The 17,301-nt window shown below is 34.2% G+C and overlaps 1 protein-coding gene across 9 annotated transcripts in view; it reads right to left on the bottom strand.

Moving 5' to 3' along the window:
• LOC118201469 (semaphorin-1A-like) overlaps positions 1-17,301 on the bottom strand; it is a 407,500-nt gene that overhangs the window by 76,891 nt on the left and 313,308 nt on the right. For 8 of the 9 annotated variants that reach the window (XM_085819221.1, XM_085819222.1, XM_085819220.1 and 5 more), the window contains one exon: positions 489-551. In XM_085819221.1, coding sequence (XP_085675347.1) covers positions 489-551 — 63 coding nt within the window. Of the gene's footprint in view, positions 1-488; positions 552-1,285; positions 1,769-17,301 lie in introns of those variants that run through there. The other variant, XM_035373580.2, reaches the window with a different exon arrangement.

Raw genomic sequence — 17,301 nt, 5'->3', positions numbered from 1 at the left:
AGGAAAAGTAATTTTTACATTATTTTATTTGTAAGGAAAAAAGCAAGTCACAAGTAAATTTACTTTTTTTGTTTTTCTTTCTAAAAAGAAGATATATGTAGAGAAGAAGACCTGGTTGTTCTTTCTTTCATTTATTTCATTTTTTGTCTATTTAAATTATATTTTACTAGCAAAAAATGGCATGGAATATTTTTGTTCTCCGCAGAAGAAAATCTATGCCTTGAAATTCATAGCTTTTCTACAAAATATATGACATAAATTTACCTACATTTAAAATTCAGATGGCATATTTTCCTTACATATACAGCTATTTACGTTATTTCGGAAAATAAAAATTTGTACAATTTATTGAAACAGTAGGTATCTGTGAAAAGAATACTTAAAAAAGACCCATTCAGATCTAAGTTTGAGCAATGAAATCCAATTCTTCACATTTCTAGAATAGGAAAAATGCAGAGAACTGAAAATAAATGAAAAATGTTGCTCACTTCAGATTTTCCTTTCATGGTACACATTTTTACATCTTCATCATTTGAATACCACTCCAACCTCTAAAAATAAAAGAAAATCTCTTTTAAGTCAATAATTATATGTAAAAGAAAATATCTTTTAAGTCAATAATTATATGTAAAGGAAAATAAGTCACTGATAGTAACTTAAAATTTATTAAATATAATCCAACAAATGTAAAATAAACATGTAAGAATTATTTCACCTTAATTCCATCACTAAAGTAAAAAGCATATTTTTTAAGGAATAATTGTTTAGCAGATGAGTGCAAGATTAAAAGTCATATCAACTTAGAAAACTTAACAAAACATAAAGTTTATATTTTATATTTTGAATAACGATTTCTACATATAAATCATAGTTAATTTAAATCTGTCATGTATTGCAAACAATCATTTTTGCATATAAAATCACTGTTAATTTAAATAACACATCAAAATCTTCACCTAATAATTTAACTTTATTAAGCATTTAAAGCAAGCATTTCTGAGAATTTAAATTTGTAAGCATGAAAACGTGTTATGTTTTGCCCATGCAGATTTCACATTCTTTATAACTGAGCATAAGAGAAACAGGATATTTTCGCGTTTCACATTCTTCGACAATGCCATAAATAATACTGAAATTATGTAAAGAAACGAAACAGTTATGGAAATAATGACATCACAATTCCTTTCAAAATAATCGGCGAACTTCCGTTACAGTAATAAAAAATATAACTATATCAAGTTGGCTGCTCTAAAAAACAAATGAGTAAATAATTATTGGTACGTACAGAGCTCTCAGTAAAGAAAAGTATCCATTATTCGAATACGTGATGAATGTTGTTTAGTTTAGCACCATACGATACGCGACTATGAAATTTAAAGATATTCTGCCGACTGGTCCACTTCCATCATCCACAACAAATGGCACCTACACATCCCTTTTCACAATCACAAAATACTTGAAATTCAGTTCACTAGATTGCGTCATAACCGTAAACAATAGCCAAGCTAACCACCTTCTCGAAATAAATAAATATTCGAGGAAATTAAGAAATTAAAATAAACAGTCCAAGACATCTAACTTCTCACGTTGATATGAAATCCAAAAATACATGGAATTTCTTTCCCTTTATGGAGATTTCCGGTTATGTTTTTACCACCAATCCTCGAATTCCATATCACAGATTATGTTCTTACTGCATTAATATAATATTAACAAGACAGTGCACAATAAAAATTAAGCTTTATTTAGGAACTTCGCGCATACTCCCCGACAGCCTGCCTGTTTCGCTCTGCTCGCTACTCGTAAGAAACTTCTCCTCTAGGGTTGCCACACTTATCGGAGGGCGCAAGGCGCGCTCCTTATCGCCATCACCACACCTTATTCACAGACAATATCTTTAATAATTATTACCTCAAGTAGAAAAAAAAATGATAACTATATTATTCAACGAAGTCTGCAATATTTAATCAAGACAAAATCAGGTGGAATATCGATTTGCCCTCTAGACAGAAAGACAAAACTTATTTATAGTAGCGCAACGTAATAGTCCAAAAATTTTGGACACTCTAAAGTTTCTAACGTCAACAGAATTACGATATCAGCGCATATTGTGCCAGGTACTAGAAATATAGCCTTAATTCATTTTTATACATAATTGATTATTTATAATAAACAGTCTTAATTTCGTTTACAAAACTCATGAACTGCAGTATGTTCAGCACTATAAAAAAAAAAAAGCACAACAAAATGATGCTCTTTAACTAAAAACAAATAATTACTAATGTACATTTTGACTCACGGGCCGATGGCACCCAATCTAGGATTCGATCAAGCAAAATAATCGGAACCATTTAAAGTGGTTAAGTTTACGCTTGAACTCCTTCCTTTTACTGTCAGTAGCTTGGGACAGATTAAAGATGGTTACCGATTTCCTTTATTTTACTTTTTTTACCTCCTTTACTTTGTGTTGCAAATAAGGAAGGAAACCATTTGATGTTTAACACGGTAAACTGAAGGTGTTGAAGCCTGCCCACACGAGTACGCTCGCGACGTAGTTAACGCAACTTTTTTTTCGCCGCCGTAAATTTGCGTTAAAGATGGAACTGATGAAGTAAGAAAAATACTCCAGCTGAAAACTCTTGATTATCAGAAGTTTTGACAACAGCACTATCTTCATCTAAAACAACATGTTTTTTATGGCAAAATAAAGTTGAGCGAAATGAAAGTGGAAACATTATCTTGGATGACTCTGATTTGACTTGCTTTTATATTAACAAGATTTTAAGCCTTGCATTACGAGATTACGATAGATTAAGATATATTTTAATGAAGAAACGAAAATAAAAAGCATTATATCTGAAGCAATATTAAACGTTCTAAAGGAAGAATTTAATATCATCTGCTATGACTCAAACTTCATGAAACTCACTTTTATTAACCTAAAAATGATAAAATATATCCAATACAAACAAACAAAAATTTTTAATGTTTTGGAAACGTGAATCCAAGTACAAAAGAAGCCGAATTCAAGGGATTCTGAAGAACACATTAGGAAATACACAGTCCAGTCACATTAATGTGACCACCACGTACTTTCCATGTCAGAGTTAAATAACCAATCACAGAAGGCAGGTGGCAGCACAGTGCAGTTGAGCGTATATAAAGGGTGTGTGAGGGCATTTCAATCGTTGGCGTAATGCAGAAACGAAGCGATTTATCCGACTTCCAAAAGGGCATGATCGTTGGCTTTCGGGCCAAGGGTGGAAGCATTTCCGAAACGGCTGAGTTTGTGAACTGTTCGCGTGCCGCCGTGGTAAAAGTGTACCGTGCATGGCAAAATGGGACTGTCCAAAATCAGCGACGTGGCAAATGTGGTGCACCACGGGCCATAGATGACAGAGGCGAACGACGGTTGCGGAGATGCGTTCGGGCAGATAGACGGGCTACCGTTGAGCAACTGACCACCAAAATGAACCAAGGGGCTACCAAAAGTGTCTTCCAAAGTACTATTCAGCGAACATTGCTGCGTCTGGGCCTCCGAAGCAGACGCCTGGTTCGTGCACCTATGCTGACTGCTGTTCATCGACGGCGAAGGCTAGAATTTGCACGCCAGTACAGCAGCTGGACGTCCACTGAGTGGCGACAGGTTGCGTTTTCGGATGAATCGCGTTTTATGCTCCATCGGACAGATGGACGTTGGCGTATAAGGCGTGAAACCTCTGAAAGGAACCACCCTGCAACCATTGCCGGAACGGTCCAAGCTGGAGGCGGGAGCATTATGGTCTGGGGAATGTTTTCCTGGCATTCTCTAGGTTCACTGATCATTGTGGAAGGCACAATGGATCAATACAAGTACGCATCTGTCCTTGCGGACCATGTTCACCCCTACATGCGCATTGTTTTTCCTCAGGATGATGGCATCTTCCAGCAGGACAATGCGAGGTGCCATACAGCTGCCAGTGTACGTGCGTGGTTCGAAGAACACCAGGATGAGTTTACCGTCCTCCCCTGGCCAGCAAACTCACCTGACTTAAACCCAATCGAGCATCTGTGGGACCATCTCGATCGAGTTGTTCGCGCCATGGATCCTCAACCGCGTAATCTAGCGCAGCTGGCCACGGCATTAGAGTCGGCATGGCTCAACATCCCAGAGAACACCTTCAGGGACCTATGTGACTCTCTTCCTGCACGTCTCGCAGCAGTCCGCTCTGCGAAAGGTGGTTATTCTGGCTTTTGACAGATGGTCACATTAATGTGACTGGACTGTGTATCTACTTAATTTAGCCACAAATATTAGTGGTAATCTCATAACCGACTGGGTAATTAAAAATACCATCTTTCAAAACTTTCTCCACAAAAAATAACCGTTTAACAAGGTCACTTTTTTGCGTGCTTATATTTGCATTTCGTTTTGAATCCATGCATATGGAATCTAGCATAATTTAAATTAAATAAAAATAAATAGTCAGAGATTTTTATTTGCGATACTATGCATTAAAATATTTATTCATAAGTAACGTCCACAGAAAAAACTAAGACTTGTACAAGAACTTTCCGATGTAACGACATGATTAAATTATAAAAAACATTACAAATTGAAAATGTCATAAAAATACATCTGAAAGATTTACACAAAATTTGCTTGGCATAACAATACATGTTAAGTAACACGAGCGTTATTTTATTAGGGTATAACACATATTGGTTCTTATTTTTTGGAGGGGCCTGTTTGTATGATCACTGATTTCAAAATTCAGAAATGCACTTTATCAAGTAAAGTACGCGTCATTTTGATCAATAACTTCAATTTTTGCTGTAGCTGAAAGATCGCAGAATTCCAAAGATTAAAACCCGACCCAAATAATTCTGGCAGGAGTTCAAATCTGGAAAACATGCACCATTAAAAAAGCTCTGCAAAGCTTAGTTTAAACTCGCTTAGTCCGAACTTTTACCACGAATGGACTAAAATATGTCAACCAAGTTTCAACAATTTCTTAGAATTATCTACAGAAATGTGCGGTGTGGCATAGTGTTCTTTCTATTGTTCAGATCTGGCCTCTTTCTGTCGATTGCTTCCTTCAGTTTGGCAGCTGTGAGCAATACTTAACAGAAACAACATTTAGATTTCACAGCAGAACTCATTTTACATGACGTCCTTAGCTGGTTTACAGTATAACTTTCTTTGCGTGCAGATTATTCTCTGCGCTTTTCTGGGCTGCTTTGATACGTGATTCCACGATATTCATCGGATAACATTGCGGTGTAGAACCCACTTTGTTTCGAAAATGGCAATCTGCACAAAGAAAAATTTTCATGAAAAATGAAGCGCTGAGGAAGTCATGTGATCTTCTCGACTCAATGATAAAATTTTACTAATGGTGACCGGTAATAATCATAGCAGCCAATGACTATACTATACGTTTTGTACACATACTCTATCTAACCTTACAAAAAGAGAAGACCACATTAAGAATATGAAAATGCTTTTATTGTAATAACAATGGGGCAAAACGCACGATACATTTCGGGAGTTTATGAGAAGACAAGTACCACAGGGACCGATATATGCATACCAAAAAACACAAACGAATTTCCAAATTCTGTCTGATCTACATTATGATTTCACAGATGAGCTCGCACCACCATCTATCGAACCTCTATATCATGGGGGGGGGAGATTGCCGATAAAGAACGCAACAAACTTCGCATCACAAGCACTTCCACAACTGCACAGACAGCTTATGGTAGTATTTTCTACATCACGTTATAATGGAATGAGAAACATTTTATTACAACTTGATAAGTTATAGCTTCCATTATCACTTTATACAAATTAATTCAAGAGACTTCATATATCTTAATGCAAGTTCACTTACACGTTCTGTACTCTTCTCACAAGCTTTACTATAACTATAAGGTGGTGTAATAGCCAGATTAGATCATGATGATATTACAAATGATTTTGCGGAAAAAAAATAAAGATCTAAAGAAAGTACCATTAAAATTACTCCCCCCTCAAAGAAAAAGCAACCGTAGTTCGCACCTAAATTTTAATTAAAACTCCACTGACTACAAAGGCGACCAGACAAAAATCCCTCAAGTCCCTATTTTTCAGGAACAAAAAAGTTTTATATTCTATGCCATTCCTTTTTGCCTAATTTAAAATTTTATAGTGGCACGAGTCTCTTCCTATTTTAAATGCAATTAATTTTGTATCTAGTAACATGTAACAATTATTACTCTACATATATCCTTAATAATTATAAGTTTTAATGCGTGTCATTTTTAAATTATTGGCCGCCCAGAAGGAATAGTGGTTAGTGACAGTAAACCGCTGAGTTCGCTGCCGACCCAAGTACACTTGAAACTTCCATGCAGAATTGGTTACCAATCCAGCGGGAGTTAACTACTAGCTGTCAGGCCGCAATTGCGCTGCCGTATCTAAGGGTCCATAACCCCTAGTTATGGCAGCGAGTTAGGCTCGAATCTCGGAGAAAGCGATGGATATTTGTAAGCATACAGTGTCTGTGCGACAAGAAGGCACTCAAAATACACAGCCAGCCGAATTCCTCTGCAGAGTTTGGTAGCACCTGTTTAAATTATTGCGTACTTTTTTTTTTTTTTTTTTTTTTTAAATTTCTAAAGTTACATTTAAGAGTGAATTAAATTACCGAATGAGAATATTTCTTCCAAGATGAAAGGAAACTGAGATTTTTAATTCTACATTTTATTCTTACACTTAACTTTTAAACTGATAAACAATTCGACTTCATTAATTTAGTTTAATTTTTGAAATTTAATCATTTATTACAATAAAATCAATAGGAATTCTTCAAATTCTTTTTTCCCAAAATAAAATAATACCTTGGTTTAAAACTTAAAAGCTTATATTTTATGCAACTCAAAATAAAAACAAACCATGAAAATAAAACATAAAAAGAGAAACACACTAAATAAATAAATAAATAAATAAATAAATAATAAAAAAAACACCATTTTTTTAAAAATAACCTTAAATAACAGACTATTCGTTACTAGGTTATTTCATCATATCATCACAACTCACATACGTTACATCTACTACGTTGGAAAAAATTAAGTCGGCGGCTTCGAAAAGATTTTGCTTCAAGGCTGAATGAAGTTCTGGAAATCGGTTCTTGCTTAACCATGCGCAAAATTACCGATGTTCTCTACAGCAACATGTAGGAAAGAAAGGTTTTGACTTGAAAGTAATCCTAGATTTAGTTTTCAGTTTCCGGATTCGTTACGACAAATAGTTAAAAAATAAATAAATAAAGAGGAATCACTTGGGAACAAAGCGGAGGAATAATCTCTTCATTTACGCAAAATGCAGGAATTCCAAAGAACGAGAAAAGTTTTTTACGATGCACAAAAGTAAGTAAATGAGACCATTGCTAACGCTGAACTTCAGGGAGCAGATATTTGAGAAGACTGATAAAAACAAAAAATCTCATTTTCAATGTAATTTCCGCGAGAGCCCTTTACGTAATTAAGGAGTTACAAGAACGTGTGAAAAAGAAGAACAGCAGTTTCAGGTCACTGGACAATATATCGAACCAGATAGAATATCACATTAACATTCCGTAGGGAAAGTAATGTAACAGAACAAAAAAATCTTATTGACTCTATCTGAATGTCCAAGGAATTACTGCAGACAAAGAATATCAACAAAATCAGCGTTCAGAAGCTCCTACTTAAGGATCTTCGGTAAGATGGGCAATAAGTATATGAAAGATTGCCGCTTTTTCTGAAGGCACTATCATTAGAAAGATAATTAGATAAAGGACTACAATTTGCAACAAGAGCTGGCATGTAAAGCTTATAAGATACATTTAAGGTTTGGAGCGTATCTTCTTTTTCTTGTGCTAATACAGAAGCATTAAAAAACATCGGCGAGGGAGGCAAAATTAAACATTAAAACGTTGATTAGGACTGCAATTTACAAATTTTTATATTTTATTTCCGCGCCGCTGTATGATTCAAATCTGGCCTACATTAACGAAACACTTTTCTAGACGAATCCATCTCTTGATTAGTGCTTTAAAATTCGTACCTTGTATTGAATATCTCAAGACTTTGCTTTTTTTTTTTTTTTTTTTTTTTTTAACTTAATGGAGACCGTGAGTTTCGGTCTGGAAATAAATGTTTGCGCTCAGATATGGGTTAGAGGGAGACACGTTGGTCCGAACAGCCTTTTGCAGGAAAAATAATTAGAGCATCCAAATACCATACCTGGAGACTTAAACTACGTAAATATGCTCTCTTTTTCACTTAAAAGTTAACGAGTTAAGTATTCATTACGTCAATATACATTTATTAAACATTAGATTGAGAATAATTCGAAAAGTAGTCTAATTTAAGACGCAAAAATTGGCGTAATTAATTAAAACTAAAATTATGGCAGGCCAACTTCCATATTATTCTAATTTTCCTCCCCTTTTCGTGCTAAGTGCATTTGTCGTATTCATATATATCAGCTTGTATATACATGATGCATTTAGAATGGCAAAAATGTCTTATGCTCTAACACAGTATATATTTGCAGTTTACTTGAGCATAAACAGGAAAACTCAACAATGTCCTACCTTGATTTCGAACTTCGGACCTTCAGATTGTCAGCCGAATGTGCTTTCAATTATACCACAAAAATATTTGGTTACAAAAAAATAATTAAATACATTTCCTCCCACACTCTTAAAGGCTAACTGTGGAAAAGGGGACCCAATCACCAAAGTCGGAAGTAACGAATTTTCATCCACTATATTTTAGTTCGCGCACCATTTGAAGAATCCATTTAGAATTTTTCTGAAGCCTGAGAACATGAAGATCGACGTTACTCACGTCGCACCCCGGACCTCTCGACTGCCAGCCGAACATGCTTCTAATTACACCACGAAGGTGTGCGCTAGAAGGCGAAAAAATCTTTACAAATGAAGAATTCCTTTATTTCACTAATTTAGTTATTTATAAGCGCAGCAAATATTGGCAGAAAACGATAAGAAATAAAATTTAAAAAAAAAAAAATTACGAAACGAAACGAACTGAATTTAAGGTTAAAAAAAAATTAAGTAGCAAAAATTCATTGTACAATAAAATCTCTCACGGCAAACATCTATCTATGAACGATAACGTTGGAAAGAAAATGATCAATTCTCTTGGATTCAAAAAGTTCGTCCTCACAGAGTCATGTATGTCACGTGCATGAAACCTGAGCAACAGTTAATTTTGGTAGCTAGAGGACGCTAACATATTCCATATAAATAAAAGAAATGTATGCAATGATATCATCCGGAAGAATGTAGTTCAAGTTGCACTGCAAACGGATTTTAAGCCTCTTTCGACAATTCAAAGTGATGTTGCCAGTACAGAAGCATGGGTTTCTTTGATTAAAAGCAGGTTCTGTTATGCCACGATAATATCTTATTTGATTTATCTCTAAACCGCCTGACCTTGCTGTTCTCTCTTAGGAGGATGGTTGTATATAGTTAGTGTTTTCAGACAATTTAAGCTATCCGAAATTTAAAAAAATAAATGAATAAATAAATAAATAATAATAATAATTAAAAAAAAAATAAAAGAGAAGAAGAAGGGGGAGGCATTTCTCAATGTTTGCATGAATGGAAGAACCACTCAAATATTCTTCGCGATTTTTAGGGAGGGGGCGGGGCGGAGGAGAGATATAAGATAATTTCTGAGAACATAATTACATACCGAACATGGTGGCCGACAGTAGTGCTGATTAAGTTGACCCTACTCGGAATGTTCTCCCTCAGAAATGAAGCGGAAGCTTGATAGTTAGCAAGGCCCGGCGATAACTAACATATGCTTAACGGACTGCACAGATGCGGGCCTTGCTTCAACATGTACTTGTCTAGGGTGACCGTCTCCACTAAAGTCCTAAATCATCTGTAGCCGTGCGTAGTGAGGTTTCAATTTATTTTAACTATAGCAAAAAGTAATTTTATGCATTCTAATATAAAGAGAAATTTCGTTTATGCATAGAACATAAAAATACTGGATTATACTATATCTCAACAGACGCAGCACAAATCTTACGAAAAAATATGAATAAATAAATAAAACTGAAAGAAAAAAAGGAATCTTTAAACGGTATTGCTCAGTTAAAAGGTAAGTAACTAAACTTCATAAATGAAAGGCTTTTACTCTTTCTCATAAAAGATTCCCTGCGGACACGGAGAACAGACTGATAGTTTGCACTAGATATATAGCAAATATTTTTTTTTTTTTTTTTTTTTTTTTTTTTTTTTTTTTTTTTTTTTTAAGATATTCATGTGAACCAGGATTTAATTTTTAAAACAAAAAGTTTCGTAGACTAAATGAAATAATAATAACATAATTATTTTAATCATAAACGCAAGAGTTTTGGGGGAAAAAAAAGAAATGAAACTGATTAATAATTCCGCCCTGGTTAGAGGTGCCGGGTGTCTTATCGCTGACCCGGGTTCGAATCCCGGAGAAGACATAGATATTTGTAAATACATAGTGTACCTTTATGACATGGTAGCACTTCGTGCATTCAGAAGTCCTCTACTGAGGTTGGTGCTAAAGGGAGAGGGGTTAAGAAAGCCTTAGATCTGTCCCCCCCCCGGGTTGTTCTCCATCAAAAGTGAGTGAAGCGGGCGAGGTCTTACAGTCACCTATAAAGCACCCATTGCCCTGGCCAATGGCAAATGCAAACTATATACCTCTTAGCCACGATGAATTCATGGGCATGATCTGAATTTACCCGATCAAGATAGATCAAGAAGCTCAGTCACATAAAACAGCAATAACTGATATTTTTTTTTCATACTGTATCTTACTTCTTTTAATGCAATTGCATGGGTTTACATCTTAGGATAATGTTTTCAACTTTCTTTCATCTGAACCGCGAATTATACATTTCACCAACTCGTCTAAGTCTGAACTTTCTTGAAGGAGAAACCGTTGAGATACAATTCAGCATATCAAATAACTTGCAAAAAGACTGTATTTTCCTAATAATGCATGGCTTTATCTAATTCACTTTCTCTGTTTGGGTCAAATATTGAAAGCAATACTTAACCTCCTTCTGTAGATCCGATTTTCTTAAAATTTTTCAGACATACGTATTTGCGATGTTAAGATTATGCAATATTTTTATTTGAAATTCGATATAGAATGTTTGAGCCAAAGAGTTAGGGACCAAATTTTTAATTTTTTTTTTCATATATTCCTTGCCCATAATCAAACTTATCATGCAAGGATTTTCATTTTTACACCGTTAATAGATATTTAAAAAAAAAATCTTCCAATTGGATGTTTTTGGAATTTTCATCATAATTTGCCGAATTTCTACAATTTTTTTAAAAGAAAATAAAATTGAAAAAAAAAATAAATAAAAAACTTAACTATTTGATTTCTTAGGTATCGAACAGTTGATAAAAATGGTGAATCTTTTGAATCGAAAGAAAAGGAACAGGCGCGTTCCGAAGAAATTAAATTAAAAAAAAAAGGGGGGGATAGGGGCGTATTTTAAGCACTCTTTTAAACACAATGTATCGTAATATAATGTATGTATGTGTGATTATGGCAAAGCCTCGAGGGCTATCTGCCGAAGGGGAGGGATGCCTTCGTGGAGGACTTTCTAAGGGAAACTGGCTCGTATACACGTTACACATGGGGAAAACCACGAAAACGCCCATGCAGCCAGCCCGTTCGCGGGATTCGAACCTCGAACCGAACTACCAGTGTTCAGCGACTTTACCGCTCGGCCGCTGGTGGGCGTATCGTAATATAAAGCATTGCCTTTCATTTAGACCAGGGTCCATAAATGTAACGAAATACTTAATTTTCACTAATTCAACATTTTTTTTCGATACAACAGTCTCATATGCTCTTAGAAAATTTATATTTCAATATACAGAGTTTTTGAGTTTGAAACAGTCTGTTACATTATTATTATTACTATTATTATAAGGACACAGCCCTGATCCTCTTAGCCGGCAAAAGCCGGCCGTATGATTAAAAAAAAAAAAAAAAAAAAAAAAAGGGGGGGGGGGACTGGCCATTTAAAAAAAATAAATAAATAAAATAAAAAATGTATAGTCCAAAATCAGGGTCTCAGTGCCGAATTCAAATTCTTTCTTTGTTCGTATTTATAATCTTCATAATTATCTTTCAAATTTGAATAGTTCCTTTTAAAATCTTTAAAATTCTTTTTATATTTCACTCTTGCACTCCGGGTAAACGTACATTCATCGACGAAGTGCCTGACGTCCCCAAACTTATCACAAATTAAGCATTCATCATTATTCTGGAGATGGAACCGATTAAAATAAGCCTGGAAACGCCCATGAAGGATTACGAGGTTATTTTTTAAAGAGGTAGGTTTATGAGGGTTGAATTTCCTTCATCCGAATTCCAAATTCGACTAACAGCACTCTTACGGATGGCATTTTAAGGCCTCATAATCCTTGTCTGACATATGACTAACATCTCATCGTGAGGATCTTCGAATCAGCAGATAAGTACCGTCATTCAGTAAAAAAAACACAATAGTTGAAAACTACCATGTCTAGTTCGGGATCCGAACTTGCATCAACCGGCATATGCAAAGCCTCCATTAATCACCATATCATACGGAGCTGTACTAAATGAAGAATAATATTTAAAATTCAAAGGTAAGCAATAATAATAAATGTAACTAATACGAATTATTAGATAATTTTTAATTTAATTAACTGAATATTTGAGTCTTTATGCATATCTCATCTAACACGAACTATTACTAGTTTGTACCTGCGGCATTCCAAATAGCACTATTTTTTCTTATTTTCTACAAGGACAATAAGCATATTATTGACTCGTTTAATTGTTGCCAGCCAACTGTATATAAAGACAAAAGTTGTTAACTCAAGGTAATCAGGAAGATTAAAACAATAATTATGATATGCTAATTTTTATGATATGCTAATGATATGAGCATTCTTGCAAGAAATATTTTATTCGTAAAAAAATTCAGTCCTATAAAAAGTACAGAATTAGCTAGTTTAGCAGCTCAAAGCATTAAAAATTGCGCACCTGTGTTCAAGCACAGAAAGGATATCTCTTAACTAAGAGGTCTCAACCTTCTGTACCACATGCACTCCTTTCACCAATGCTAAAAGATTATTCCAATATCCTTTTCAAAACTCGAAAAACCAATACAATTTATCTAGATTTAGATGATTTAGATCACTTTTTAACGTTCTATAAATTAAACAACAAAAAGTCTATAAAGTGCTGATAATACCAAAACTCGAATAGAAAATTTTATATTCGTATTCATAAACTAAATACTTAACAGGTAAATAAAAGGCTGACTGCCCCCCCCCCTGAAATTTCCCTTCTGGTTAAGAATTCCTGCATAAACGCAGAATATATGTATTATCATTGACTGAAACTTGTACATTATCAATATAAAAGAAGTAGACATAATTTATCGTCAATTAAAATTCGTCGACTAATTGCAAATCTATCTTAAATCCGTGTAACACACAATGCAATTACAAATCTCTAGCTCTTGATTTTTCAACAAATTCCAGTGAAGCAGGCACACGATCACCTAATGGCAATACATGATTATTAATACAGCTTGTTTTCTTCAAAAATATTGTTTGGTTAGGAAAAGAAATTTCAGTTATTCTGTGTTCTGATCTTACGGATTACATTTACTAAAGACATCTAAGAGCTTATTAAATTTAACAGCGAAAGCCATGATTTCACACTATATATTACACTATTAATTACGATTCGTTAGTTCAGCAGACGTTCAAAAAACCTAAGTCAATCTTTATCATTAGTGAATGGTTTTGACGACCACCCACAAATCCAGATGATTTGGCTAGTTACTAGTGTCGGCCTTAGGGAACAAGATTGCTGCGGAGATTCAGTAACGACTGTCTTTTTTTTATCAGAAATACCAGTCAACTTCAAAAGCAGGTGTCATCAATGCATTCACAGCATTTTCCCATTTGAACACCTCACAGGACCAGGTGAAAGGTAAGCAAGTAAAGCTGTAAATAGCCACGATTTCTCACAAAGGGAAGTGATCTACTATCTATGGGCAGGAAATTTAAATGGAAAATTTGTGTCTGTTTTCAAGTAGCGGGTATCTATTATGGATTCCAAGACTAAACTAAAATCTTCTTTGCATAAAGCGACTATCATCAAGAGCTGAATACAAAAGAAAGATGTAGTTAAGCTTAGTTACAGTCATTGCTTCCCAGATCTGATTGCTAAGGCGATTTCAGCATAAAGGGAGATATTTTGGGAAAATTTAAGAAATTCAACCCCCCTCCCCCCCAAAAAAGAAAAGAACGCAAAAATTAGCGCCCATTTCAATTGTTAGCATCTACAAAGGCATTCGGAAGTTCCAAGAACGTATCACACGTCTAGCTTTGAAGGAACGTACAGTCAAGGATAGACGAATGAAATTTCACAGGAAGAGAACAAGACGGTGCCATGACTCTCCCTCCCAGTCAAATTCGTTTATAATTAACACATTAAATTTTTTATGACCATAATAATTGTTCTATTTAAAAACCATGAAATTTAACAAGGAAATAAAAGCATAAATTTTATTTTCTGCTGATCTTTTTGTAAATATGAAAACATATTTATTACACAGAATTAATAGAAATCGGTAGAGCATCTCTAAAAAATTATCCTTCGTAATGAACATGCAAGTTTGTTAAAACTAAAAATTTTATGAATACAGTTGTAATAAAATTCTGCGTTCTCTCTCAAGTCTTCCCATCCCTAATGGAACCTTTTTCTTTCTTTCTTTAAAATTTTTTTTAAGAAAAAATCTCTCTTTTGTCAGTTTTTTTCCATGTGTCTACTTTTTTTTTTTTTTTTTTTTTTTTTTTGCTCACCCCCGGGAATTAATAGAGGAATAAAAAAGTACACGCTGTTACAATTCTTCTCTTAAAAATTTGGATTTTTTTTCAAAAATGAATTCAATCCTAAAACCCTGTAGAGGCATTTGCATATATCTCCCACCAATTTCAAACTTGCGTCTCTTTCCACTTTGAGCTTTTCTTGCCTTATTATTCTTCTAAAAATAGACTGACCATACGTACCGTTCTTTCGATATTTCGCGAGCGACCCGTCGTTTTAATAAAAATAACAACGTTCTCCTTTTTCTGATAAAAACTTCAATCTTTAGTTTGTGAACTGAGTAGCTTTAAAACTTTTTACATTCACAAAACCTTCTTTAATTAATGACAGCAATTTCAATCCAGTTCTTCCTACATCTTTAAGAATTCTATTACCTTTATTTTTTATTGTTTATTTGGCACAATTCTGTTATGGTGACCGCATGAAACTGCAGCAAAAATATATGCGCAAAAAGCCAAATCTAGCAAATAATATTTTTAGATAGTTATTTATTATTAAGCTACGTTGAGACGGTGGAATAAATGTCAGAGGCATAGTCATAAAAGATAAAATGTGGAAGTTCCGTTCACACCTGCAAGACAAGGTCTAAGCCGTATCCAATTAGAGAAGCTAAATTTGCGTATGCGTGGATATGTCTACAGCTAGTTGATAACTTCGAACTTTATGCCAAAACCCTAAACCAGTTTTTGTAACGTAGCAAGGTCTGGTTACCTAGCAACGAAGCTCGCCTTAAACCAGTTACGACATTTATACCACAAAAAAAGTCTGAACGGAGCTTATGCTTCCTTCCTTATGTTAGGATTACCATAATTATTTTTGACATCAACAATAGCTTGGAGATTTTTTATGGTCAGTTTTTTATTTTATTTTATATCAGGGGTTCTCAAACTTTTTTGCTCCATGCAACGTTACAACACTTTCTAGATAGTTTACATATAGATAGTTATCGTCATTGCTAGACGATCATTCCCCTCACCTATTCCAAACTCGAAAAATAGATATACATTTTTAAAATTTAGATTATTTTTAATGTGTTTTATAAATAAAACAAGAAAATATATAAGAAATGTTAATAAATACCAAAACTTGAATAAAAAGAGTTTCGTATAGTCATAAAATAAAACTAAATAATAAACAGGTAAAGAATGGGATGACTACATTTCCTTCTGGTTCAGAACCTTTACTCTATATTATTAAGATTAAGTCTTCGCTTTACTCTGCCTATTATTGTCGATCAAAATACGGTCGTTGCTCCTTCCATTTTCCCGAATCTTTCTGCTCCTGAAAAAGAGGAAACTCTATCTGATCGCCTCGAAATAGGTAGAAAATTATTCAGAATCTACGCCAAAAAAAGATTGCTATTTTGCTTAATTATAGACGCAGATATGCTTGTTGACTAGACAGTCGTAAAATATTAATTTTAATTTACAATCGCATATCAATATCACGGATGTCAAGAATTATGGAGTAGGACTGCATGATCAATTTTTATACAAAGAATTATAAAAATTATGGAGCTGAATTGTGAGGCGTATAGAGAATATTCCTATTTGGGATGCATAAGCGCAGATTTCTTTTCAAATTAGCGAAAGCGTCCATTTTCAAGATATTTTGTAATAATGCGGAGTTTAGCATTCAGACTATGAAAGCTATGCTAAATTTGGCAGAAAACTATATCACGGAGAGTGACAAGCTTCATAAGAGATGTAGAAAGGCCGAGCTAATACTGTTTACGCAGAGAAATATAGTTCATTTGAAAGTGTACCTAAATTTTTATATGGACTTTTTTATTCAAAAATAACGGTAAGCTGAAAAAATTTATGTCATAAAATATTTTCAACCATCTATTTTTTGCCATGATTAACCTTATCCCATTTGTGCTATAAAAATGACCCCCCCTTTTTTTTTACTCGTAAAAATACCGTCAATTCACCAAAAAATGGAGCGAGAGATAAGTTTTTTTCCTCCCCCCCCCCTTTTTTAAAATTATGAACATAACCTAATACCTAGAAATATCTCATTACAACTGTAACATGATTTTAAGGAAAAAAAAAATTCCTCCTCCTTTTAAATGATGCGAAACAACTAACCGGTTCAGAAAACTCCCAGAACGCATTAGTATACAGAATTATAAATAACACTAAATTCGCATTAGTTTGTTCAATCAATAGGCACTCCGGATGTTAACAGTCGTTAATTATACTTTTTTAAAGTGTTGGCTTTTACAACTTTGTTGCCGCAGCTCTTGAAACCCCAAAACTGCTATTGACATAAGCGCATTCAAGCAAGGGAAGAGCATTTTATTTAATTAAAATAACACAGAAGATAAAACGAACATCAGTAATCTCCACAAAGTAA

Source organism: Stegodyphus dumicola, chromosome 6 (assembly GCF_044657685.1).
Source record: "Stegodyphus dumicola isolate Sdum_Otavi_A_Nest chromosome 6, ASM4465768v1".
Lineage (NCBI taxonomy): Eukaryota > Metazoa > Arthropoda > Arachnida > Araneae > Eresidae > Stegodyphus > Stegodyphus dumicola.
This window is presented reverse-complemented; position numbering and strand designations above follow the sequence as displayed.